The 26,192-nt window shown below is 52.0% G+C and overlaps 2 protein-coding genes across 4 annotated transcripts; one reads left to right on the plus strand and one right to left on the minus strand.

The window, feature by feature from the left end:
- The first annotated feature begins 863 nt into the window (after positions 1 to 863).
- LOC109744407 (ribosome biogenesis protein NSA1) lies at positions 864 to 5,312 on the plus strand. Its single transcript, XM_020303524.4, has 12 exons — positions 864 to 1,105; positions 1,192 to 1,307; positions 1,415 to 1,444; positions 1,529 to 1,668; positions 1,821 to 1,997; positions 2,136 to 2,199; positions 2,284 to 2,391; positions 2,757 to 2,910; positions 3,441 to 3,530; positions 3,688 to 3,743; positions 4,241 to 4,298; positions 4,678 to 5,312. The coding sequence occupies exons 1-12, from the start codon at positions 1,024 to 1,026 to the stop codon at positions 5,103 to 5,105; spliced, it is 1,503 nt and encodes a 500-aa protein (XP_020159113.1). The 5' UTR covers positions 864 to 1,023; the 3' UTR covers positions 5,106 to 5,312.
- Positions 5,313 to 5,588: 276 nt separating this feature from the next.
- On the minus strand, positions 5,589 to 10,755 carry LOC109744406 (uncharacterized). 3 transcript variants are annotated; one of them, XM_020303522.3, is made up of 6 exons: positions 10,408 to 10,755; positions 9,726 to 9,884; positions 8,203 to 8,380; positions 7,600 to 8,063; positions 6,103 to 7,482; positions 5,589 to 6,003 (listed from the first exon to the last, which is right to left on the minus strand). In XM_020303522.3, the coding sequence occupies exons 2-6, from the start codon at positions 9,843 to 9,845 to the stop codon at positions 5,779 to 5,781; spliced, it is 2,367 nt and encodes a 788-aa protein (XP_020159111.1). In that variant the 5' UTR covers positions 9,846 to 9,884; positions 10,408 to 10,755; the 3' UTR covers positions 5,589 to 5,778. The 3 variants fall into 3 exon arrangements, with proteins under 3 accessions (XP_020159111.1, XP_045088844.1, XP_045088843.1); XM_045232909.2 differs by having other exon boundaries at positions 8,461 to 9,884; positions 10,408 to 10,746; XM_045232908.2 differs by having other exon boundaries at positions 10,286 to 10,547.
- Positions 10,756 to 26,192: the final 15,437 nt, after the last annotated feature.

Consider the following 26,192-nt stretch of genomic DNA (forward strand, 5'->3'; position numbering starts at 1 on the left):
AGAGTGTAGAAACTCGATGTCGCTCTTGATTGGGCTCCCTATTGCACGCCATTGCATTTCTTTCATGTTGTTCTCGTTCGGTTGCCTACCACATGGCCGTTGTAGCGTATTTTTTATTTGTAAAAGATAGCTTGGTTGTATGATAGATTTAAAAAATATATAGATTGAAAATTTTCATGTATTTTAAAAGATGTCCATGAATTTTTAAAATGTTCATGAACTAAAAAAATATTCACAAAATTATAAAAATGTTCATGGGCTTATAAATTGTCAAAAAATAAAAACTATCCATGGATTTGGAAAATATTCACAAATCTGAAAACTGTTCACGAATTTTAAAAACATTCACTAATTTTGAAAGTTTTTTAAATATATTTGGAAGTGTTTAAAAAATTTAAAACTAAAACCAAAGAAAAATGAAAAAGGGAAGATAAAAATAATAAAAAAGAAAACCGGCAAAACTGTTGAGAAACATCGGAAAAAAAGAGAAAAAAAGGGCGAAGAACCTGCTAGAACGTTTTCGAAACAGTTTGTCTAATTCACATCTAGATGTTTTCTAGAAATGTCACATCTGAACTCCCACAACTAACATAGCAACAAGAAACAGAAAAAAAGTTGGGACAAAAAAAATTAGACCACAAACATAGTGGACATCAGGTTATATGCGACATAATTATGTCACATCTAGATGTGTTATAGACAGACCCTTCTCGAAAACCTGCTCTGGGGTTACAGGGGTCAGGCCCAGTACTGTCCAGGATGTGCGTTTTGTACCATTTACACATTATATTATTCCTCGCCTTAAGCTCTAAATAGGATTTTCGCTGTTTAAAACCCTCCGGGCTCGCCATTCAGGCTTTTCCACGGTGTCGCGGCCGCCACGGAAGGACCGCCCGGCCCAGAGCAGACTCACCCTGCATCCATCTATCTCCCCTAAAACCCTAAAAACACGAGAAGCCCTACTCTGCCTCTCCTCCCCCGAATTGCCGCCTCTCCTCCACCGGAGAGAGAAGCCAAGGAAGGATGCCGCGGATCACTTCGGTGGAGAGCCCCGGCTGCCCGCCGCTCCGCGCCATCACCACCGACATCCTCGGCCTCATCAAAGGTACTGCCGCCTTGCCCGAATTCGCCGCCTCCCCTCCGCCGCCACCTGCTGCTCACTGTTCCTTCTCCGTTTTAATCCCGGCGCAGTCGTCGAGGCCCGCACTAGACCGGCGGGCGTCGCCAAGGTCGTCGAGACGTGGGGCGAACCCGACGCCTCCAGGGCCATCCTCGTCGCTTCACTCGCCGACCGAGCCGTCGACCCCGTCAGTCCCCCTCTACCAGCTCAGCTCAGCTCTCTCTCATGAGCTCTTGGTCCATCACGGTTGCTCATTCCTATAATCGCGATTGTCTATTGTGTTGCGTTTTGCAGGTTTTGGCTGTGGCAAGGAAGAACGGTGTGGTGAGTGACTGCTGCTTCTCAGAGTTGGGACGCTTACCTTGTGTGTCTTTCAGTTGGTTGTTAATTCCAAAGGTTTTTGTGTAGGTTGAGTTGCTGAATCCCCTGAATGGTGATGCTCTGGCCGCTTTCAAGTTCTCTAGGACAGACCAAACTGTCGGAGCTGTGGAAAATGATCCCCTAGTCGCCCTGCACCTCTTCAGAAAACATGCACCAGACTTAACCACGTAATTTTCACATGCTGATAATTTTCCCCGTAATAGATATCTTACAACACGTCTACACCTGTATTAAGTTCCATATCATTGAAAAGTTCATTGCTCTTCTGCATTTTGGTGATATTGGCCAAATTGTATTTACATTTAGTTGCTCGTTGCAGGTTAGGTACATTTCTTGCTTGTACGGAGAAGGGCAAAGCAAGTGTGAGATCTGTTGCAAAAGAAAACACGGCATCTGACTCGGATGTTGGGCCATCAAGCACTTGGGACGTGTGTAACAAGGGTACATTGCAGTTTTCATCTGTGGATGCTGGTGAAAACTATGCAATGTTCGGAGGGTGAGTTGACTATAACCTCTAGCATGCGATTGCCTAATACTGTGGCTGCATTCCTTTTATTTACCAGCTTTTCTGTATGAGATGTGAAAATCATTTAGGAAATTTGTGGCGTTTTAACAGTTATTTCATTCATTTTAGGAATGGTATGGAAGTAAACTTGTGGGATATCACATCTTGTAGTAAGATGTGGTCTGCTAAATCTGTAAGTACCAATCTGTTTTTTTTTTCTTATTAGCTGATATATTAGCAAACTATTGTCCATGTTAACTTTATTTTGATCTCACAGCCCCGAGCTAACAACGTTGGTATATTTACCAAACCTTGGTTCACTGCTGGAACTTTCCTGTGCAAGGATGATCACCGTAAAATTGTAGCCGGCACAAATAATCATCAGGTACCATATCTCATCACTGTTATGCTAACAGAACTCCAAATTTAATCTTTTATGGATAAAATTTGCTCAATGTTTGTGTTAGAATTCAACAAATTTAACCAGTTCAGCTCTCTGGCTGCAACGCTGCTGTTGATGGGGTTTTGTTATGATGTGTCTGTTACATCTGTGTAGTCCCCTCATAGATTGTAAATAATGAAACCATTTCATTTGCTTAATTGACGTGTTTCTACTTCCTTTTATGCTAGGCAGTGACTAGCTGTGGATGTTTGCTACGATCATTTGCATCTGTAATATATTATGCTGCACTGATGATGACTGCTCAACTTCACTAACAACTAATGGTGTTTTCATTTTGTGTTTGCCAGGTTCGCTTATACGATACTGCTTCGCAAAGAAGACCTGTTGTTTCAGTTGATTTTAGGGAGTCACCAATCAAGGCAGTTGCAGGGGATCCAGATGGACATACTGTCTATATTGGGACAGGAACAGGAGACCTCGCTTCCTTTGACATGAGAACAGGTATGATAAACAGATGGTGTGCAGTATCTTTTAATGGAACTGAGTATTTTTGGAACATGTTCCTTTTCTAGTGTTAAAATAGCTTATATTCAGTTTAGGTAACTACTGAATTTTGAAGATTTGAATTTCGAGATAGACCTGTGTTTTCTTAAACTTCAACCCATGTGTCACAAGTCTACTCCTATTTAATCATCAGATCCACTTCATGTTTGCTGTTTTGTATAGGCAATAATGGTATGAAGTACCTATATTGGTCTGTTTCTTTATTTTATTTTGTCTACTAATCGACAGATAGTTAGTGACATGCAGTTGCAGCTAATGGAAATGGTAGAGCTGAAATATTTATCAGCATTTCTACATGTTAGAGTTCGATATATAATCTTTAACTGATCGGAGATTGCGTAGCACTTAGTTTATTATTAAATAAAATGACATGGACAAATGATTATGGCTAATAACAACCCAAGGTACAATGTATGCGAGTATAGCTTATTTTACAGTGTTGTGATTGGTGTGTACCTTTTTTACAGGAAAACTACTCGGATGCTATGTTGGTAAATGCAGTGGAAGTATTAGATCGATAGTTAGGCATCCGGAGCTGCCTTTGATAGCATCTTGCGGTGAGTAATAAATTTTCATTTATTTCAGATTGATTTATTTTGAATGCAACATATAGTTTTATGTTCCCTCAATTTTGTTGTGCACTTTTACTTTTTATTGGCTGTCTTTGTTTGTACTTCTTTGAACTAACTCAGGATATTATTTTGGTCTTTGTAGGATTGGACAGCTACTTGCGAATCTGGGATACAAATACAAGGCAGCCGCTTTCTGCGGTATGTCTAAAATTAATTTCATAGCATTCAAATTAAGCTTGAAGCTTGTTGTTGCTCCTTGCAAAATTGATGCTATTTTTATTCATATTGCTCTAATTGTTTTCTGGTCCATTTTGACATGTGTGTATATAAATGAATTTATTATAGTGAGCATGAAGATATCATTGACTAGCCAAATATGTTATGACTTAATCTTGGGCTACTCTTTATTACTCCCTCCGTATCAAACTATAAGATGCTTTTTAGGCTAAACTAGCCTACAAAAACCTCTTATATTTTGGTACAGAGGTAGTACCTAAAAAACATATAATCCTAAAATCGAGTGTGCAAGTTCATTTATACATGTCGGTGTATATGATAGATGATTTTGCGTTTCTATCTTGGCTAACCTTGTACTCTAGTTAATTGGCCTTTAGTGATCTTACTACTGGTTATACACCATGGTTCTTCATTTTAAACTCTTCATGATCTAACACATGTTCATTGGTTGGTAACAGGTCTATCTCAAGCAGCACCTCATGACAGTGGTTATTGATTCACATTTCTCAGCTGAAGGTTTGTCTCTCTCTCTCTCTCTCTCTCTCTCTGCGGGGGAGTTATGTATTTTCAGTAGCTATTCTAGGTTATGTGCTCTGTTTTCCGTTGTTGTTGTGGTAAGTCAGATGTGAGAGTGGCCATTGTTTTTTACATTCATGTTATCTTGAATGGTGCTTGTTGTAATGGGCAAAGTGCTTCCTTTAGGACTGAAACATGTTGACTTGTTAAATTTCATTGGATGTGGAACTGATAATTATAGTTAGGAAAGTATTGCTTCTTTTTACTCGGAACACTTCTGAGTTCTGACCTGTAATCTTAAAATGGCGTACGTCTTAACTGCATCTTGATGAATGCCTTGAGGTTTGAGGTACTGTGCTAACACTACTGTTGTGTCTAGAATCTGAGGAGACTAAATCCAAGCAGCCAGATTCTTCAATGGTGGCTGAAGCTGCAGTCAGAAGGGAAAAAAAGAAAAAGAAGAATGTATTTGTTGAAGAGGATGAAGAAGGAACTCAAATGGTGGACCCTGATGACTGTGATGCTGAAGCAGTCAGAAAGGAAAAGAAGAAAAAGAAGAAGAAAACTGTTACAGAGGATGATGAAGAAACACAAATGGTCGACCCGGATGAAGGCGATGCTGAAACAGTCAGAAAGGTAAAGAAGAAAAAGAAGAATAGAAGGGTTGCAGAGGATGAGGAAGGAACTCAGATGGCTGACCTTAATGACAGTGATGCTGAGATGTATGCCCCAAAGAGAATAAAATCTGAATCTGGCGAAAGAAGCAAAGGCACGAAAAAGAAAAGCAAGAAGCAACAAGTTGCCTAGGACATTTGGTGTGCTGGAATTATTGACGTCTGACCATGGTGCTTGCCTTAGTGAATTTGTAAAAGAATGCCTTTTAAGTACAAGTTCATTCAAACTTGAACGGTATGGTTCATTTGTAACTTTTCCTTGAAATATTACCTGCTGTTTTACAATATTATGATAAGTTATTTGAAAATATTATCAAACTTGAACGGTATGGTTCATTTATACTATCATCTGACTCTGTGTTCTCATCTTGGTTAGTTTGTACCGAAGTAGCAATGGTCTAGTTGAGCGTGGACAACGTCAGTCCTGTTGGTGTAGTGAAATTAATGCAAGTTCCTGGACATTTGAAATTTGAACTATTTTTGGCTGAAATGTGTAGGATCTCTGCCAATGGATGTAAGATAATAAGTATGTATGCAAGTGTTGGGTGAACATATAAGATGCGGAGTCGTGTTGCAGACGAGGTTAAAGACCATTTTGATAATTTCATGAGACAAGTTGACCAAAATTGATTTTTATACACTTAATCTCTCCATATGAATAGTGCTTTTCTCATATGAGCCTTTGCTCTCACCTGTATAAACTAGTATTAACTTATCTCCATATGGAATCAGGGAAGGATTCTGTCAATCTTATTATGAGACAGCCAAGCCATATAATTTTCCGCCATCTTTCTTTGCTACCACAGTCATGTGACTGCCAAACAGCCCAACTGTGCTGGATAACTTGCTGAATCAAACAGCTTGAGATCGCCATCCCAGCTTTCAGCTAAGGCGATGTCATGATTCTCAACTCCAGGATCAGGGATGATGAATTCATCAAAGTCGGATAACGTTTTCAACTGCGCGCTTAGTGACGCTATTGTTTTCTGGCAGTCTGCTAGTTTCCCCGCAGCACGAGCTAGCTCTTTCTCCTGTAGAAACCAGTTACTCATCAGTAACATAACTTAAAAGTCCTCAACTTTTCATCACCAGACTTGGTTGCGATAATAAAGAGATACCGTAAAATTTACCTTTGTGATGTGCAGGTCTGTACTTGCCATAGGTTGCACTTCCATTGGTTTTGGCTGATGAACTGGAGCTCTGCTGCACAACTCCTGTTTCAAGTCATGGCATTGCGCGGCGAACTCCGACGATTCCGCTCTCTCTTTGAGAATTTGTTCCTCAAGCAAGTAAATCTTTCTGTGCGATTCCTCTGCTTCTTTCTCTTTGAGCTCGAACTGGTTCGTCATTTTCTTCTTCTGGGCTTCTGAAGCATCCAGTGCAGTTATGTAGGCTGATGACAAGTTCTTCTGTGTCTCCAATTTCATTTCCAACTGGCCGGCATTCTCCTTCAAGCTCTTGATTTCAGCTTGCGCCGACTTGAGTTGAGATTCCAGTTCTGCAATAAACGGTTCTCGTTTCTCCAGAGTCTCTTCAAGCATGTTAACCTTCTCATTCAGGGCAAAGACATCTGAATTGGCAGCCTGGAGTTGAGATCTGAGCTCATCTCTCTCTGCTTCCAGTGCTTGGAGATCGCGGCACCGCTTTGCGGATTCAACAGACAATGCCTTATCTTGCTGCTCCAGGCTACGCACCTTCTTTTGGAATGAGACAATTTCTTGTCCCGCCAGCTCCAGCTCAATCTCTGCACCCTTGACCTTTGCTTCCAGAGCTTCGACGGCACGGCATTTCTCTGTGAGCCTCCTCTCTAGCAGGGTGATCTTGTCGCTGTATTTTCTGGCGTCAGACTCGAGCTGAGCGCGCAGCTGTTTCGTCTCCGACTCGAGCGCATCCATCTGCTGGTATTTTGCCGCGAGCTCCAGCGTTAGCGCCTTCTCCGAGTCCAGCCGTTCCTCCAGGATGCGCCCCTTGTCCAACAGGCTCGTGATCTCGCCATGGGCCAGCTCAAGTCTACACTCCAGATCGTTCCTCTTCCTCTCCGCGTCTTGCATTTCGGCCTCCATGGCGTGCCTCTCTCCATTGACGAGATTCAGCTGCCTCTGCATCTCAGCTGATCTCTCCTCTGCCACCATTGCCCGATGGCGGCAAGCCCTCAGCTCGCGCTGGGCTTCGTGCAAGGCTTTGTCCTTGTCGGCCACCAGCTTCCTGGCCTTCTCCTCTAGCTTCACCAGCTGACCACCGGTGTCCTCGGCATAATTGCTGCTCCTCGAGACGGCGCCGTTGGCTGACGCAAGCTTCTCCATCTCAAGGAAGTCATCTATCACACCGATGTCGACTGCGGTTGCTAGGCTTGCACTCCTTGTCTCGGTCTTGTACTGGTCGAGCTCGGTGATGAGAGCCGATGCCCATGAGTCGGAGCAGTCCGACTGGCAGTCCGTCACCGACTCGGTACAGAGGGAGCTCGGAGTGCGCCTGAGGTCGCTGCTGAAGGAGGGCCTACGTGCAGTGGCCTGCCCAAAACTCCAGAGACGTTAGCTTCCAACACAGGAGGACAAGAACCGTCCTCTTCACATAATATGATGCCTCCAATGGCGCCAAAGCACACAAAGAACGAAGGATGTGATCACCTGCAGTTTTCTGCACTCGGCTTCAAGCTTGGCCGCCTTCCTGATGCTCTCGAGCTGCTGCTTGCTGGCCGCCTCTGCCGCCCTCCTGTTGAGCTCCTTCTCGATGGTCCTGAGCCCCAGTTCCTCCGTCTTGGCGAGCAGCTGCGCCTTGAGAGCCGAATTCTCCTTCTCCAGAGAGGCCAGCCTGGAGTTGGCATCGCCGTCACTGGTCACCGAGCGCTCCGACTTGGCTTCCAGCTTGGCCTTGAGCTCGACAACCCGCAGCTCTAGGTCGGTCTTGTCTGACTCCCACTGCCGAGACTGCAGTGCCAGCGCGCCCTGGACTTTTTGGTCCTGCTCTTCCTTGGCGCGCCGGAGCTGCCGGACGCATTCCTTGAGCGCGCCATCCAGCGTTGCGTTTTTGACAGTTGCAGCATTCAGCTGGGCTTTCAGCGATGCCATCTCGTTTTCGGCCTTCTCCCATCCTGGTGCAAGAAATGCATGCAGAATCTGCTTGTGAATAATGTTCAATCAAAGGCCATAGAGATGCATGCTACTGCATACCTAGTAATTTTGTGTGCTGCTTAATGTTCTTGTTCAGTCATGTTTAATTTAACTGCATACCTAGAACAGCTTCTTCGGCAACTTTGGAATGCTGCTTCACGAGATCATCTTTGGCACGAATATCCGATACCACAGAGGAAAGCCTCTCGCTCAGCACCTTGACTTTCACATTGCTGTTGTCCTGTGCTTCCTTGGATGCGACCTCCGGCGATTTCGGGGAACTCTTGAGGGTGGTATCCTAATCAAAGAGGAGACAAACAAGCAGAGTCAAAATTGTTGCCCCGACAGAAAGAAGAAGCAAACATTGGTTAGACTAACTTGGCTCATTTTTTTCAGCTTGTATGGAGAATGTTTAATGCATAAGCTCAAACTGTGGGCAGCCCGGCACTTGTTCCTCACTGTTGCATTAGAGTATTGGAGGGAGGGAGAAAGACAGCCTTGGTCAAAAGACTGCAAGCGAGGGCAGCAGCAGCACAATCAAGTAGCAGTGGTGCACATGAAGAGAGCTGGAATCTTGATTGCTCTCTCTCTCTCTGCGCCAGCAAGCATTATGAGCCATTTGTGTTGGGCCAAAGGTGATGGTGCAGCACATGGAGTGGCCACCAGAAAAACTGCATCTTGCCCTTGTTGCAGCCATAATGTTGGCAGAGAAAAGAGAGTGCCAACTAACACATCATCCTTTCCTTGGTATGCATCCATGGATAGGTAAGGTAGGCTTGTCCTGTTAGCCACGCTGGTACAGGGACAATAGGACCCCTTACCATTCCCTTCCCTGCTTCAGTTGGAGGCCTACTAAAATTGCCACACAGCCATGAAGATTGGTCAATGTTGCCAACCAAAGCATCAAATGAGATTGAATCCTGCAGCCCATTATTGTCATGTGGCTGAGATGAATTGTGTGCCTGTACTAAGGTGGTATGGTAGAGCTGCTGTTCGGTGGTCTACGGCGTGTATCCTAGTATTACCATTTACCAGAGAGGAGACTAAGACAAAAAAAAAAACATTTAAAAGAGAAAATTTTATTCCCCAAAGAATGACAAGCAATCTGGCTCTCTTATATATGCTGATGAATTCTGATCCAGCATTGGGAATCTCTATTTAGCCCTATCCGTTACGTTATGTGACATCATCGATTTAAGAGTTGATGTTGCAACTTGGCGATAGATTAGAGGCCCTACAGATGTGTGATTGGATGAAACCTCACTCACATGTTCGCCATGCCACATGGCCTTCTCATTTTTCTCTGAGCGGCACATGTTGCATGATCTGTTAAGGGGGAGGCGTGTAGGACTCTCAAAGTCAATAAACATGTCCGAACTTCCTCCGCCGCAAAAGAAAGAAAGAAAAGGAAGATGTCTGAACATGCTTGTAAAACACTCCTTGACACTACACATGCATTATTCTTCGGTATCAAATCTTTTTTACTGTAGGCCAATTTGCTTTTGTTGCTCCTCTGACCCGTTAATAGTTGGTTAAATCATGCAAGGCGAACAGTGAGAAAATGCCGCAAAATCGCAGAAATGGAAACCATCAATGTAATGCAGGAAGAAGGATAACAAGAATCCCTTTGTTTCTCCTCTCACCTGTTCATCAGTTAAAGCCTCGGATGGGCAGGAGGCGGAGCTGTCGGTTTCGGTTTCGGTGGGGGCGGGGGCCTTGTCCGAGATGGACTTGCGGCGCCACGGCCAGCTCCGGCGATCCATCCCTCCAGCTGTCGGTTGAATGACGATGCTTATGCGACCCTGTTCAGCAATCCACCGAAAAGTTTAGACAAGAAAAAGGGACAGATTGCAGTTTAGGCAGTATACTTGAAGAAGAGAAACTTGAATGAATCCAATGCATGTAAGACAAGACAATCATGCATATCAGCTCGATTAGGATGTTCTTCAGTATTGCGTCCATTCTGAAGAAATTGCCAAGAATCACGCGAATTCCAGCAATTCACTGATCCAAACACGCAACCACGTATAGTATAGTATAGTAGCCAAGGCAAGGACAAGAAAACCATCCATGGAGAAGAGGATAAACACCAGACCAGACGACTAAGAAGAAGAAGAAGACGACGAATACTGCATCACTTGATGATAGATAGTACCAAAAGAAGCCGAGTTCATCAAGAAACAGCACAATTCAAAACTACTACCTCCTGCTCTCGATCCGCTCCGCCGCAAATCACCGAGATGGAGAGAGGACAGTCCAAGAACGGGGAGGAAACTCAGGCGAAGAAATGGACGAGAGAGGAGAAGCAAGGAATGGAGGACGCACCTCCCAACGGCACGGCACGGGAGCAAGACCCAGGAAGTAAGCCCCAAGAAGCGCGCCCTTTCTCCTTGCTCTTGGACCGAGCAGGCGAGGCGAGGACGGAGCGCGAGCCTATGGTGGCATGTCGTCCGCAGTTTGCGCCCAAGATTCTCTACTCCTACCTGGGCCTAGCTAATAGCCTATATATAGAGTATTTAATACTCGAAATACGTACGTACGTAGTACAAATGGGGAATAGACGATGCAAGAAAGAAGCATGGTGTGTGTGTGGCCTGGCCGTTCCGTGGGGAAGAAACGGAGGCTTGGTTTCGTCGGAATGTTTAACTCTAGCTTTCTTGTGATAATGGCAATGGGATCGATCGTGCTGCTAGTCGTGCTAACGACTAGTACGCCGTAACCACTAACCGCTGAGCTTAATTCGATTACAATGGAATGGATGGCACGTTCATATCATCCTACTCCGCCCGGAATTAGTCGACACTCGCTCCAGGAATTTCAGGGTCATACGGCTCGTGGATACACATGAGCAAGGGAATCATCTCCCCTCCCGGAAATGATTTTACCAGTATTTTTCTTTTTCTGAAACGAGGCAAAAGTTTTGCCATTTTCATAGATTAAGAAGAGGAGTTTATAAGACACACACCGCAAACGCAGCACAAAACTAACGAATTACTATCACCACATTACATTATTTAAGGTTTGGCACCTGTAAAGCAAAGCTTTCACCTTAATAGCGCCACCCCCAGTGTGAGGAAAATTATCTTGTCGAATTAGGGAGTGGCAAATTAAGGATAGACCCATGAAAAAAGGTGATCTTGCTACCTAAAGTGAATGATGGGCGAAAATTGCGTCCTGTACACTGACACTAAGAGCGACACGCTGTCTCGCACTGGAGTGTACTCATGTCCTGTACTCCATATTATGCGGAAAAACATATGAATAAATAAATAAATAAATTCATGTCGGATGCTGACATAATTAATTATCAGGTTGGCTTCTTGTGTGATTCTGAAAATGACTTGGTAGAGAAATTACATCAAAAAGTATAGGGTCACAATCAAGTCGTCGTTCTCACGTTCTTTTCGTTTGTGATAAGTAAGGACACCATTAATCGAAGCTGTACGAATTAGTCAATTCCTTTGTCCATTTGTCCTCCTAATCATCCCCGGTTGATGACGAAAATTCGATATGTATTGCCTGCCAACCATCCCGTCAATTCAACAAGATTGAGGTTCTGTCTGTAGCCTAAGAATACTATAGTACTACAAGTTCAGGTAGTAGGCGTTCAGTTGAAGGTTTAGTCGATGGTAAGTGCTAATCTAATCCATCCCGAAAACCTTTTTAGTGTCCAACAACCCATCCATAAAGATGATAAGCTCTTGGAGGCTGGATTTTAACCCATCTCAAATCTGGGCTCCTTTGATTCAAAGGAATTTTATAGGATTTTTGGAGGATTAAAATCCTTAGAATTTTTTCCTATGTTGGTCCTTTGATTCATAAGATTGAATCCCATAGGAATCTTTCCCATGAAATCTTTTGTACTACATTTTATAGAAAATCTAACATCCACTCCAACCTCCTTTTACAATTTCTTTGTTTTTCCTGTGCCATCAAACACTCATTGCTAATCCTATAGGATTTAAGTGGGCATGCCACTCCAATCCTATACTTTTCCTGTTTCTACGTTTTCAAAAATCCTACGAATCAAAGAGGCCCTAAGAAAAGTTAGCAAAAAAGTACCACAATTTGACCAACCATGACGAAAAACTACCACTTTATAAACTTTGTCAAAAAACTATCACTCTGAGTCTAATTTTTGGCAAAAAAAAAACTACCGATTCGACGAATTTAACCCCGTTTATGATGGGGTGGGCCGACTTGTCGGGCGACAGGTCAACACACGGGGGACATCGACCACCTGACAGCCGCTAGCGTTGCGGCTCGATCGTCAAGGATCAACAGAACTTTGAAGTTCAATAGTTACCACTAGTAGTGAAGTACCCCATGAACCTTTTTTCAGAAAAGGAGGTTAAAATCCCCGGCCTCTGCATCAATCGATGTAGACAATCATCTTTATTAATTATTCAATAAAAGTCTGACAAGAACATACATCAAGCTAAGCGAAGCAACCACTCACACCTACAAACTCGATAACGTGGAGTGCTCTCACTCCTCATATCTAAAACCGGTGTGGTCTCTGATCCATTCGCATAACGTTCGGAACCAATAGCCGGTGCAACAAACCTAAAGCATACAACATATGCACACGTTTTAGAAGTCGCCACCATCATAGAACCACTGACCCATCTTCAGGGAAGAGATCTGCATGCCAGACCGGCCATCTGTTGACGCCACCATGACGCCAGACAGCGCTACCATCCATCAACACGCGTCCATTGTTGAGACCCCGCTGCCCCATGCCGCCGAGACCCGTCATTGTTAACGCGCCAGATGCCACGCTGCTCCACCTTCGTGAAGACCACCTGCTGCCACTGGTCCCATCCTCTCTGCCAGCAGTTCCTCTAACTGAACACCTGAACACCCTAGGCAACGCCTCCAAGAAGGGCAGGACACACACAATGTCGCCGCTGCCCAATCTGAGGAGATTTTGGGTTTTCACCTGGGCATGGGGTTGGGGTGGAGAGGAGGGACCTCGACGACGCCTAAGGAAGAAAGTGGCGACCTTGGCCGTCGCCACCATCGAGATGATCGAGTCATCCAGAGTATCCCGCGGTCCGAAGCCACCTCCACCAGCCCCCGACAACGCACTAGGACCGACGGCCAAGACCGCACCAAGTGGTGGCGGGAGAGAGGATGCAGTGAAGAGGACATCTACCGGCGAGCGCCGCCAGCCGAAGACGCTGCCGACAACATTGGCGCCATCCCCAACCCGCTGGTGGTCTGCCGGCTGCTCAAGCCATCGGGAGCCCGCCAGCCTCGCCTCGCCACCGAACAGGGAGGCGCCATCAAGGGGGCCGCCGCCCCAGGTCCAAGGCCCCCGACAACAACTGCCCGTTACCACGTCGCCGCCTCGCGCCACTGCCGGAGGCAGGCCGTCGCTCTGCTGCAAACCGGATCAGGGGATGCACCTCCACGCGGGTGGATGCCCCGCCCCATCCAGGCCCTACGCAGGGAGGAGGAGAGTACCTCTACCACCGCCGTCAGCCGCCTAGGCTTTGCCCGACGGCTTCCTCCAGCGGTGATGGAGGAAGGGGTGAGGGGAAGGGCGCCCCGGCGGCTTGGTACGAGAGCTCCACCCGATCCTCCCAAGCTGGGGACGGAGAGGGGGCAATCCAAAGTTCCTCTCCTTCTTACCAGTTACTCGGTCATTTGATCCATTGACAACTCTTGGTGCATTGAAGCCCCTTCATGCATTTCTTGCTGACTTTGCTCTGGTTCTTGCTGCCTTTGTTTTAATTAGTGTTTGTTCCAAGTAAGACCTTTGGGATGATTTAGAAGATTGTTGATTTGATTCTTTGAAAAAGCAGAAACTTTTGCGTCCAGTAGCAAAATTTTTAAAATTTGTTGGAGCGTGATAAAATTCTGATTTCTTTACACAAGATTTATATACAAATTTCCCACGTTGTCCTAATTGTTCAGAATTTTTGGAGTTACATAAGTTTGGCTAATGTCCAGATTACTACAGACTATTATGTTTTTAACAGATTCTGTTTTCATTGTGTTGTTCGCTTATTTTGATGAATCTATGGATTGTATTAGGGGGTATGAACCATGGTGAAGTTAGAATACAGTAGATATAATGCAAATATAAAATTGGAATGAGTTTACAAAAGTACCTAAAAGTGGTGATTTGCTTTATTATACTAACAGATCTCACGAGTTTTCTGTTGAGTTTTGCGTTGTGAAGTTTTCAAGTTTTGGGTGAAGTTTCGATGGGATAAGGAATAAGGAGTGGCAAGAGCCTAAGCTTGGGGATGCCCATGGAACCCAAGGTGATATACAAGGGCAACCAAGCGTCTAAGCTTGGGGATGTCCCGGATGGCATCCCTTCTTTTGTCTACAATCCATCGGTAAATTACTTGAGGCTATATTTTTTCACCACATGATATGTGTTTTGCTTGGAGCGTCTTGTATTATATGAGTCTTTGCTTTATTTACTTTTTAGTTTGTCACAATCATCCTTGCTAGACGCACCTTTTGTGTCGAAGTAAATAGCCACGGGTAGCCTAACCGACTGCCCCTGGCTCTTCAGAAAATTATCAGGCCGTTTGGGCCTTCAAGCATTTCAAGCATTGGGCCGCCTTCCCCGGTCGGCTACCTCTGAAGCCGACTCCCAGAAGGCGACCCAGCCTCAGTAACCTCCCCCCAAGACAACCACGGGATGGCCGACTCTAGAAAGCCGGTCGTAAAGGATGCCGACTCCCCAGAGCCGGCCATGAAGAACGCCGGCTCCCCAGAGTCGGCCACGAAGAGCGCCGACTCCAAGGAGCCGGCCGAGACCGCAACCACCAAAGCTAAACCCACATAACGGTGACAAGACGGGGTGTGGCCACAGTGCGGCCCACTACCCCCGAAGCCCGAGGCAGGCATGGCCACAGGACACCGTACGGGACGGCCATCTCCCGTCCGGCTCGGCACTGTAGCCATGCTGGCCTCAACGTCACCCACGGCAGACGCCAGTACGGCCCGCGGGCGGCGGGCCCCTTTAGCCAGAGAGAGGCACGAAGGCGGCCCGGCCTCCCCCAGTCGGCCAAGGGCGTAGCCGGCCCCCAGAAGCCGGCTACCCCCTCCCTCGAAGCGTGCGCCACATTAAGGAGACAAGACGAGGTAAGGCTACAGTGAGAGCCCTCGAGGCGGCACACTGTAGCCACGCTTACCTCGACGAAGCCCTCGTCATCAGGGGCGAGGCTACAGTAAGCAGCCGCCGACAAGACCCTAGGCGGTAGGGCCGGCCTGTCGACCAAGAGGCCGGCAGCCGGCGGGACCCACCAGTCGGCGGGCCCCAACGGCCGGCGGAGAAGCCGGCGAGCGTAGACACTCGCGGCTGGGACCAGTGCCCAGCCGGATTACAATTGTACCCCCGGGGGGTAGGCCTATATAAACCCCCCGGAGCACCCATGCAAAGGGTTGGCTTCTTAGCATCACACACATACCATAGATAGAGGGAAGCAAGAGCTAGCCTTGCTCTTCTTCTCCCTTGAACCCAACAGCTCTAGGAGCAATTGTAGCTACTCTTACTGATCTAGTGATCATGCGGAGACCCCGCAGAGCAGGACTAGGGGTGTTATCTCCTCGGAGAGCCTCGAACCTGGGTAAGATCCGCCGGCGTGCATGTCTTCGCCTCATCCCGTTTCCAGGCACCGACGACGTCTTACTGGCACCCACTATGATAAGCCACCCGTTGGCATATGTCGCACCTACCACCCGACATTTGGCGCCCACCGTGGGGTCAGGTGCACCGTCGTCCTGAGACCTGTTCTGGACGGGAACCCTCTTCCTCCCCCGCGAGCGCAGCCAGCCTGCTGCGCCCGATGGCGTTTGCCTTGACGCGCTGCAAGGCGTCGACGACGCCTGCGCAGCGAGCTGCCTCGCCGATCTTCTCAGCGAGACTCGCATCTCCGACGAGCCTGCATCCGACGCAGGCACGGACTACCCCGAGAGCCGCCTCGTCAGCCTCCTCGACCAGCTTCATGTCTTTAGCGAGCCCGCTGCAGATGTGGAGTCGGTCGGCTCCACCGACCCAATGCTCGTCGACTCCGACACGGCATCGCTCGATTCCTACCACTCCGACGTGGTGGTCTTCGACGATCCTCTCCCTCGAGCTGACAGCGGCAGCAGCGCTGTCACCGAAGTGTTGGTCATCAGCCACGTCGCCAACTCGGGCGAGAACGCCCACGACGCCCTGCAAGCGGCGATGCACGACCTCTCTGTCCCCATCCCGGCCAATGCCGACGCCGAGATCCTGGAGGCACGCCGCCTCGCCCTCATCGCGGAAGGCCAGAAGATAGCCTCCATGAGACGCCTCACCGAGGCCCACCAGCGCGAAGTCGACCGCGCCGCCTTCGGTACGCCGCCGCCTAGCGGCCCGAGCCGAGCCGGCTTCGTCCAGAAGCGCGGCGCGGCTATCGCCAGCATGCTGGGGGCAGATCGCCCCGTCTACGCGACCCCGCTCGAGAATCTGCGAGCCGCTCAGGCGGCCGCAGAAGAGCTTAATGGGCTGGGAGCCGATGAGCTCCCCTACATGACAAGACGGATCCAGCAGCTGATCGACGCGGCTGCAGAACGGCACGAAGCCGGCGCCTGCGCTGATAGTCATCCCCCGCGCCGGGAGCACGCTGCGACGTCCCGCTCGCCGACTGCGAGCGGCGCCCGCCAGAAGAAAGACAAGGAGCCGGCTGCTAGCCGCAGCCGGACTCGCATCACCATCGAGCGCGACGCGGAAGGCCGCCCGCGAGCGGTGGAACACCAAGGAAATCTGCCTCCTCCCCCGCCTCGAAGAGAAAGACGTCTCACCCCGCCGCCTATCACGCACCCGACTCTTGGCGACCGACTCGGCCGCCGAGAAGGAGTCGACGAGAACGACGCCCGCCACCGGATCGACCGCCTTGCTCGATCCCTGGCGTTAGAAGAAGAAGATGATGTCGGCCCGCCATGCTTTGGCCCCCGCATCCGCGACGAGCCCTTCCCCAAAGGGTTCTCGCTCCCCAGAGATACGCCCAAGTACAACGGCTCAGTGAAGCCGGAAGATTGGCTCATCGACTACTCCACTGCTGTCAGCATAGCCAACGGCAATCGGCGCGTAGCCGTGAAGTACGTCCCCCTTATGCTGCAAGGCACGACACGCACCTGGCTCAACAGCCTCAAGCCTTACAGCATCAACAGCTGGCTGGACTTCACGGAAGTCTTCGTTCGTAACTTCACCAGCACGTACAAGCGGCCTCCCAAGCCTCGCCAGCTCTCCCTCTGCGTCCAAGGACCCAGCGAGTCGACCCGCGACTACCTCACGCGGTGGGCCGAGCTCCGTAACTCCTGCGAGGGGGTGCACGAGGTTCAGGCCATCGAATACTTCACCGCCGGGTGCCGAGAGGGCACCCTCCTCAAGCACCGACTCCTCTGCGACGAGCCGGCTACCCTCGACGAGTTGCTGGTCATCGCGGACAAGTACGCCACAGCCGACTCCTCGATGAAGACCGAGCTTCGAGTAGACGCCTCTGGGAAGGTGATTGCTCCGGCTCCCAAGACGCCGGCTGGCGATCCCAATCGGCGCCCCTACCAGAACGATCACAAGCGCAAGGCCCCCATGCCGACTTCCACCAGTCGGCAGGTGGCCACAGTTGAGGATGAGCAGCCCGAAGAACGGCCCGCTCCCAAGAAGAAGGGTGGCAGGCCGGCTTGGCAGCCGGCTTTCTCCTACGAGCAGACTCTCGACGCCCCCTGCAAGTTCCACAGCGGCGCGAAGCCGTCCAACCACACGACCCGAAAATGCCACTGGCTCACACGCATCTCCAAGGGCGAAGGGTTGTTGCCGCCTCCGCCTCCCGGCCCGCCACCTCCAGCCCCTCAGCAGCCGGCGGCTCGGCCGGCAGTCGGAGCCATCCAAGATGAATTCCCTGAAGAGCACGCCACCTATGTCGTCTTCACCAGTCAAGCCGACGACAAGCGTAGTCGGCGCCGTCAGCATCAAGAAGTCAATGCAATCGCCTCTAGCGCTCCCGAGTTCATGCACTGGTCAGAGAAGCCAATCAGCTGGAGCCAGGCCGACCACCCAGAGGTGATGCCATCCCCTGGCTCCTATGCAATGGTCTTGGATGTCACCCTCGCGACGGAGAGGCGAGCTGCCCGATTCTCCCGCGTCCTGATAGATGGCGGAAGCAGTATCAATATACTGTACCGCGATACCATGGAGAAGCTGAACATCAAGGCGAAGCAGCTTATGCCAAGCCAAACCGTGTTCCATGGTATCGTCCCCGGCTTGTCTTGCTCCCTAATCAGCAAGATTAAAATGGATGTTCTCTTCGGAGACAAAGATCATTTTCGCCGAGAAGCGATCTGGTTTGAGGTAGTGGATTTGGAGAGCCCCTATCATGCTCTGCTTGGCCGACCTGCTCTGGCCAAGTTCATGGCTATGCCCCACTACGCCTACCTAAAGATGAAGATGCCGAGCTCGAAGGGGATCATCACGGTAGCCGGCGATTACAAGAAGTCCATCGAGTGTGCCATGGCCAGTAGCCGGCTGGCCGAGTCCCTCGTGGTGGCAGAAGAGAAGAAGATGCTGGAACGGGTTGTGGCCATGGCCGGCAAACAGCCGGCCCTGTCCCCCAACCCCAAAGATTGTGATGCGCAGGGCTCCTTCCAGCCTGCCAAAGAGACGAAGAAGATACCTCTGGACCCGGAGAACCCGGAGAGGTTCGCTGTCATTGGGGCGAACTTGGACAGTAAATAGGAAGGCGAGCTCGTCGACTTCCTCCGTGAGAATCGAGACATTTTTGCATGGTCCCCAAAGGACATGCCGGGTGTCCCGAAGGATTTCGCCGAGCACAAATTACATGTCCGAGCTGATGCGAAGCCGGTCAAGCAGCCCCTCCGCCGACTGTCAGAAGAGAAGCGAAGAATCGTGGGAGAAGAGATAGCCCGGCTCCTTGCCGCTGGCTTTATCATGGAAGTGTTTTTTCCAGAGTGGCTTGCCAACCCAGTTCTGGTACTGAAGAAGAATAACAAGTGGCGTATGTGTATAGACTACACCAGCCTGAACAAGGCCTGCCCCAAGGATCCGTTTGCTCTGCCACGGATTGACCAAGTGATAGACTCCACAGCCGGATGCGAGCTGTTGAGTTTTTTGGATGCCTACTCAGGGTACCATCAGATCAAGTTGGACCCAGCCGACCGCCTGAAGACTGCCTTCATCACACCCTTTGGAGATTTCTGCTACCTGACTATGACATTCGGCTTGAGGAATGCCGGTGCGACTTTTCAGCGTTGCATGCAGAAATGCCTCTTGAAACAACTCGGCAGAAATGCCCACGTCTATGTAGACGGCATTGTGGTGAAGACAGAGAAGCGCGACACCTTGCTGGAAGACCTGAAAGAAACATTCGCCAACTTGCGCCGATTCCAAATCAAGCTCAACCCCGAAAAGTGCGTGTTCGGAGTACCAGCCGGCCAGCTGCTAGGCTTCCTGGTCTCCGAACGCGGCATCGAGTGCAACCCCGTCAAGATCAAGGCCATCGAGAGGATGGAGACTCCCACCAAACTACGAGATGTGCAGAAGTTCACCGGATGCCTGGCCTCCCTAAACCGCTTTATCAGCCGACTAGGAGAGAAGGCTCTCCCCCTGTACCGACTCATGAAGAAGTCCACTCACTTCGAGTGGAATGACCAAGCCGACCAAGCCTTCCATGAGTTGAAGAAAATGCTGACCACTCCGCCCGTCCTAGCAGCGCCGACTGAAAAGGAGCCCATGCTCCTCTACATTGCTGCGACTAGCCGAGTAGTCAGTACTGTTGTTGTGGTCCAGCGCCCGAAAGAAGGCCGAGCCCAGCTAGTCCAGAGGCCGGTGTACTATCTAAGCGAAGTGCTATCCAGCTCAAAGCAGAACTACCCGCACTACCAGAAGATGTGCTATGGGGTATACTTCGCCGCCAAGAAACTGAAGCCCTACTTCCAAGAGCATCCCATCACGGTCGTGTGCACCGCCCCGCTCGCCGAGATCATAGGCAGCCGGGATGCATCCGGCCGGGTGGCTAAATGGGCCATTGCACTGGCGCCGTACACGATCTTCTACCAACCCCGCACCGCCATCAAGTCCCAAGCACTGGCCGACTTCCTCGTCGACTGGGCCGAGACCCAGTACCTACCGCCGGCTCCCGACTCTACCCATTGGCGGATGCATTTTGACGGGTCCAAGATGCGCACCGGCTTGGGAGCCGGCATCGTCCTTACCTCTCCCAAAGGCGACAAGCTCAAATACACGCTACAGATCCACTTCGCCGCCTCCAACAACATGGCCGAGTACGAGGCGCTCGTACATGGGCTCCGGCTAGCCAAAGAGCTCGGCATACGCCGGATCCTGTGTTACGGCGACTCAGACTTGGTGGTCCAGCAGTCGTCTGGCGACTGGGACACCAAGCACGTGAACATGGCGAGCTATCGGTTCCTCGTCCAGCAGATTAGCGGATACTTTGAAGGGTGCGAGTTCCTTCACGTGCCAAGGGCCGACAACGACCAAGCAGATGCCCTAGAACGGATCGGCTCCACCCGGCAAGCCATACCGACTGGCGTCTCCCTCCAGCGCCTCCTCAAGCCGTCCATCAAGCCGTCTCCAGAGTCGGACTCTATCTTCGTACCACCTGCGCCAGATGCAGCCGGATCCGACTGGAGGAACCCCGCAGGCGGCACGGGGACTTCGACAACTGGCCCGGGGACTGCCGTAGTCGCACCCGGCCCGGGGACTTCAGAACCTGGCCCGGGGACTGCAGCAGTCGGCCCGGGGACTGCAACGACACAAGAAGCGGTGGCCGACTCCAACTCCTCGTAACCCAACCCACCCACCCGAGTCATGGTGGCTACGCTAACAGAAGAAGAAGTCACAGCTCCATCATGGGCCCAGCCCATCCTCAAGTTCCTAGTCAGCAGAGAGCTGCCGGCTGATGAGATCTCAGCAAGACTAGTGCAACGACGAGCCGGAGCATATGCAATAATCAACAGAGAGCTTGTGAAGTGCAGCGTCACTGGAGTCTTCCAGCGTTGTGTCGAGCCAGAAAAAGGAGTGGCAATCCTCAAGGATATCCACCAAGGCGAATGCGGTCACCACGCAGCCTCAAGATCACTTGTGGCCAAGGCTTTCCGCCATGGTTTCTTTTGGCCGTCTGCCTTGGAAGATGCCAAAGAGATAGTCAAGAGCTGCAGAGGATGCCAAGTCTTCAGTTCCAAGCAACACTTGCCGGCTTCTGCACTCAAGACCATTCCCCTTACCTGGCCCTTCGCCGTCTGGGGACTGGACATGGTGGGCCCTTTCAAGACAGCTCGCGGCGGCTTGACACATCTACTTGTCGCCGTGGACAAGTTCACCAAGTGGATCGAAGCAAAGCCGATCAAGAAGCTGAACGGGCCGACTGCCGTAACATTCATCACCGACATCACTACTCGGTACGGCGTGCCGCACAGCATCATCACCGACAACGGCACGAACTTTGCCAAAGGAGCACTGGCACGTTTCTGCGCGACGCAGGGCATCCGACTGGACTTAGTGTCCGTTGCCCACCCGCAGTCAAACGGCCAGGTCGAGCGAGCAAATGGACTCATCCTCTCCGGCATCAAGCCTCGACTGGTTGTACCACTGGAGCGATCAGCCGGCTGCTGGCTCGATGAGCTGCCGGCTGTCCTCTGGAGTCTGCGCACTACACCCAGCAAGTCAACCGGCTTCACTCCGTTCTTCCTTGTATATGGTGCCGAGGCTGTCATCCCAACCGACATCGAGTTCGACTCGCCTCGGATCACCATGTACACGGAGGCGGAGGCCAAGGAAGTAAGAGAAGACGGCGTCGACCTACTAGAAGAAGGCCGGCTGTTAGCACTCAGCTGGTCCGCCATCTACCAGCAAGGGCTGCGCCGCTACCACAACCGCAAGGTCAAGCCAAGATCCTTCCAAGAGGGCGACCTTGTGCTCCGGCTGATCCAGCGAACAGCCGGCCAGCACAAGCTCTCGGCCCCTTGGGAAGGCCCCTTCGTCATAGCAAGGCACTAGGCAACGACTCCTACTACTTGATCGACGCGCAAAAACCAAGAGCACGCAAAAGAGACGACTCCGGCAAGGAGTCGGAGCGACCATGGAACGCGAACCTCCTGAGAAGATTTTACAGTTGAAAGCAGTATGTATCATGCTACCCTTTTGTATTAAGTACGAACCAACAGGCTCCCCGAACAGTACTCGGGGACTGCCTTTATTTATCTATGAATGACGAGTGTCATATCCATGAATGTATTATTACATTTGATTTCTTGTCTGGCACCGGGTTCGACTAGTCGGCCCGGGGACTGGCCGCCTTGAGCTATATTAAAAGTTCTACCCGAAGTCAGACAAGTAGTGTGCCGGCTCCCGAGTCTTCTCTTGTTGAAAGTCGCAGCTCGAAGAACCGACTGTCCGACTAGCAAGAGACAAGGCAGAAAGGATGCCCACACGAAAAAGGGCTAAGGACCAACGAACTTATATAGCAAAAAGACGACCTCCAACCACGCTTGCCGGCTGTCAAAACAGCCGGCTGGCCGGCTTCCTAAACACTTAGCTCAAATCCAACAAAGCTAGAGTACTTGCCCTCCCAATTGGCCAAGCACTCTTCCAGCCACAGCTTGCAGAGCAACTGTTTGACTGGGAAGGCGGCAACCAAGGGAGGGCGGCAAAGGAAACAGCAGAAGGATAAAAAGCAAAGTACGAGGAAAAGCCAAATGCATGCATAAGTTATATATACATATAAAGCCCCCAACAGGCCGGCAATCGACATAGTTCCAATACACCCCAGTGGGTGGAATTGTGCAGACTTAACAGAATATTGTTCCAAAAGTGACAAGACAGGAAAACAAAAGATAGCAGACTAGTCTAAGGCGCGGTGCGGGAGCCAGGCTGGTCGGTGGAGATGGCGTCGCCGGCTGAAGGAGTGGCCGGCTGGCGGGTCTCGGCTTGGTCACCACCGGTGGCAGGCGACGCACCCGCACGTGACGTGGTGCTGGAGGCGCGGTCAGGCTGAGGCAGGTCGGCCGCTCCACCATCCGGCTCGGCGTTTTCACCCTCCTCCTCCTCCTCCTCCTCGCCCGCGTCGCTGGAGTCGATCTCCTCCGCCGAGTCTTCACCGTCTGCCGGGTTCAGCCCGAACCACTCCTCCGGCTGGGCGACACCGTTGTCATCCACCTCAGGGGCGAAGACGCTGGTGTCGGTGTAGTCGGCGATCGCCGAAGCCCGCCGGATGATAGCCGGGCGCACTGGCTCCAGCTCCGTGTCGGCTTGCTGCCGCCAGGTAGCCAGCTGGTCCAGACTCAGGCCGGGATACCAGGCCTTGACGAACTCCAGCGCCCGCCTGGCTCCGGACCGAGCCGCCGAGGCCTTCCAGGCTTCGAAGCGACCGACTGCCACCTCCAGCCAGTCGGCAGTCCGACTGGGGGTGCGAGGAACCACTTGGCCGGGCCAGAGGGCGGCCAATACTTGCGCCCCGGCGCGCTGAAGCCGGCGAAGCAGTCGGTGAGCCGGCTGGAGACGGGCCTGGATCGCCAAGAGCTGCTCCTCCAGCGAACGGCCAGTGGTTGGTGAAATCTCGAAGCTAGCCTGCCGTCGCGCTTGGCGGCGGGCCTCGATGATCTGGTTGGCGGCGGTAGAGTAGCCAGGGAAGTACTCTGTGCAAGAAAGAAAGAGAAAGAAGAGAAAACACCAAGTCAGAAAACAAGCCAAAAGCGGTAGACGGCAAGAAAGGACGAAGAAATAGGCGGCTTACCGTTAACCAGATCTTCGATCTGACCGTAGCCAGTGATCAGAGTCTGCCTTGCTTCAGCCCAGCCAGCCGCTTCTGTCTCGTACTTGGCCTGGAGGGCGGCTTCGCAGTCCTGCACCGCCTTCAGAGCCGCCTTGTGGCCCTCCTCCTGGTCGGCCAACTTCTTGGCCAGGCGGTCGCGTTCCTGCACCAAGGCGGCGAGCTCGGCGTCCTTGGCACGATGGGCAGTCTGAGACTCTCCCAGCTGTGCCCTCAGACCGGCGTTGGCCGCTGCAGAGACAGCAGAAAAAGAAGAAACAATAAGAGGAAGTCGTCAAGGAAGATCCGACCCGACTGCTCAGCAGTCGGCCCGAATCTCGGGGACTACACCCAGTGGGTGCGCTGACGCGCCCCCACATGAGATAAAGAACAGAGCACTTACCCCAGCTCTCAGTAAGGTCGGCGGTCTTCTGGGTCAGCTCCCGAGCCTGGGAGTTGAAGGCAGCCGCGCGAAGATTGTGGTAGTCCTGCAAGACAGGCAGAAGATCGAAGTAAGAACAAGAATAACAAAGCCAAATCCACCAAGAAGTTCCAAGCCGCCTGCTCAGCAGCCGACTCGGAACTCGGGGACTACACCCAGTGGGTGCGCTGACGCGCCCCCACGGAAGAAATCAAGATCAAGAAGAAGAAAGATAAGAAGCCTAACCCGGATGGCCGCCCGCGTTGCAAGGAACTCGTCGGTGTATTGCCTCAGCGCCGTAGCCTGGGCTTGGAGCCGGGTCCGGACGTCCTGCGCGGCCACGTTCATCACGGCCGTCCCTCCGCCCGGCGTCCATCCTGAGGTGGCGCTGGCCACCTCCACATCCTGGGCCGACGAGCTAGAGCCCATGGCCGGCTGCGGCTCCGACGCCGCCTTCTGTGACTCTGACGCAGCCTTCCCCGCGCGCCGGTTCGGCGGCATCCGGACCGCCAGCTCGGTCCTCGCGGCCGGCTCGCCCCCCGCCGACTGCGCAGACGGCAGATCAGGCCGGCCGCCTTGAGCCGTCCCAGTCGGCGGAGTCGGCACCGGTGCCCTCTCCAAGATGACGACGTCGTCATCCCTCTCCAGCCCTGGCTGGTCGCCGCCGGCTGCTTCTGGCGGGGGCTCCGGGGCCCCAGGCGCCGCGACGCGCAGTGGGGTGACCAACAAATCCCCCTCCGCCGTCGCCGCAGTTGCAGCCTCCACTTGGGCCTTGGCTGCGGCGTCGGCGCGCGCCTTCGCCGCTTCCTCCTCCTGCTCCGCCTGGGCGGCGGCCGCCTTCTGCGCCTCCGCCTCCCGCGCCTCCCGCGCGTTCCGTTCCATCGCCGCCTGAAGGTCGGCACGGGGGTCCACGCGGCGAGTGGTGCTCCCAGATCCCCTCGGCGACTCCACGACGGAGGCGGCAGCCGCCCGCTCGAGCGACAATGGGGCTCTGGTTGTTTGGAGAAAAAGACAAGGATTCAGGAACCACCAGAGGAAAGAAAGAAAAAAGAGTACATGAAGGAGTTTGAACTTACGCCGACACCGTCTGCGGTTGCTTCACCGTCTTGCAGAAGCGAGCCGCCTTCGCGGCCGCCTCCTCCCGCCTGGTCACCGCCGCCCCTCCCCTGGGCTTCTTCGTCCGACTGCCGAACAAACCCTGGGCGGCGCGACGCTTTTGCCCGCCGCCCCGAGCAGGCGGTGCAGCGGAGGAACCCGCGCCACGGCCAGATGCCGGCCGACGGCGCGGGATGACTTCGGCCTCGTCGTCGTCCGGCCAGTCGTCGAAGGTGACTCCATGACCGGAGCCGCCTGCTTCGTCGCCGGCTTGGCCACCACCTGGCTCGGTGTTGTCGTCCATAGCGGCCGCCCCCAAGTCGGGGTCCTCCAGATCGTGCTCCGTCCTGTCGGGGGCGAATCGGCGCTCCGCGTCCGATCCGCTTGCGGGCCGAAGAAGAGGGCTCTGTCGAAAGCAAGCCGACTAGTCAGAGTCGGCCAAAGAAACTCGGCGACAAAACTAAGAAAAGAGAAAGAGACAAGGAGAACATACCATGGGCGGCGGATTGGCCCGGCTATATGGCTCCTTGCCGAACCGCCACTCTTCGGAGAGTTTGCAGTTCGCGAGGTAGTTCACCATATAGGCCACCTCCTCGTGCGGCATGTCCTTGGTACACATCCGGCTCGGATCGAGCTGGCCGCTCATCTGACAGATCAGATGAGGGCAGCTCTGGAGCGGGAGTACCCGGCGCGTGACGAAGGCGGCTAGCAGGTCGGGCCCCGACAAGCCCTCCGACTGGGTCATCGCTCGCACTCGGGCGACGGCTGCGGATCCAGCCGGCGTCAGCGTCACGGCCCGGTAGGACCACTGGGGCCGC

The sequence above is a fragment of the Aegilops tauschii genome, chromosome 2 (assembly GCF_002575655.3).
Source record: "Aegilops tauschii subsp. strangulata cultivar AL8/78 chromosome 2, Aet v6.0, whole genome shotgun sequence".
Taxonomy (NCBI): domain Eukaryota; kingdom Viridiplantae; phylum Streptophyta; class Magnoliopsida; order Poales; family Poaceae; genus Aegilops; species Aegilops tauschii.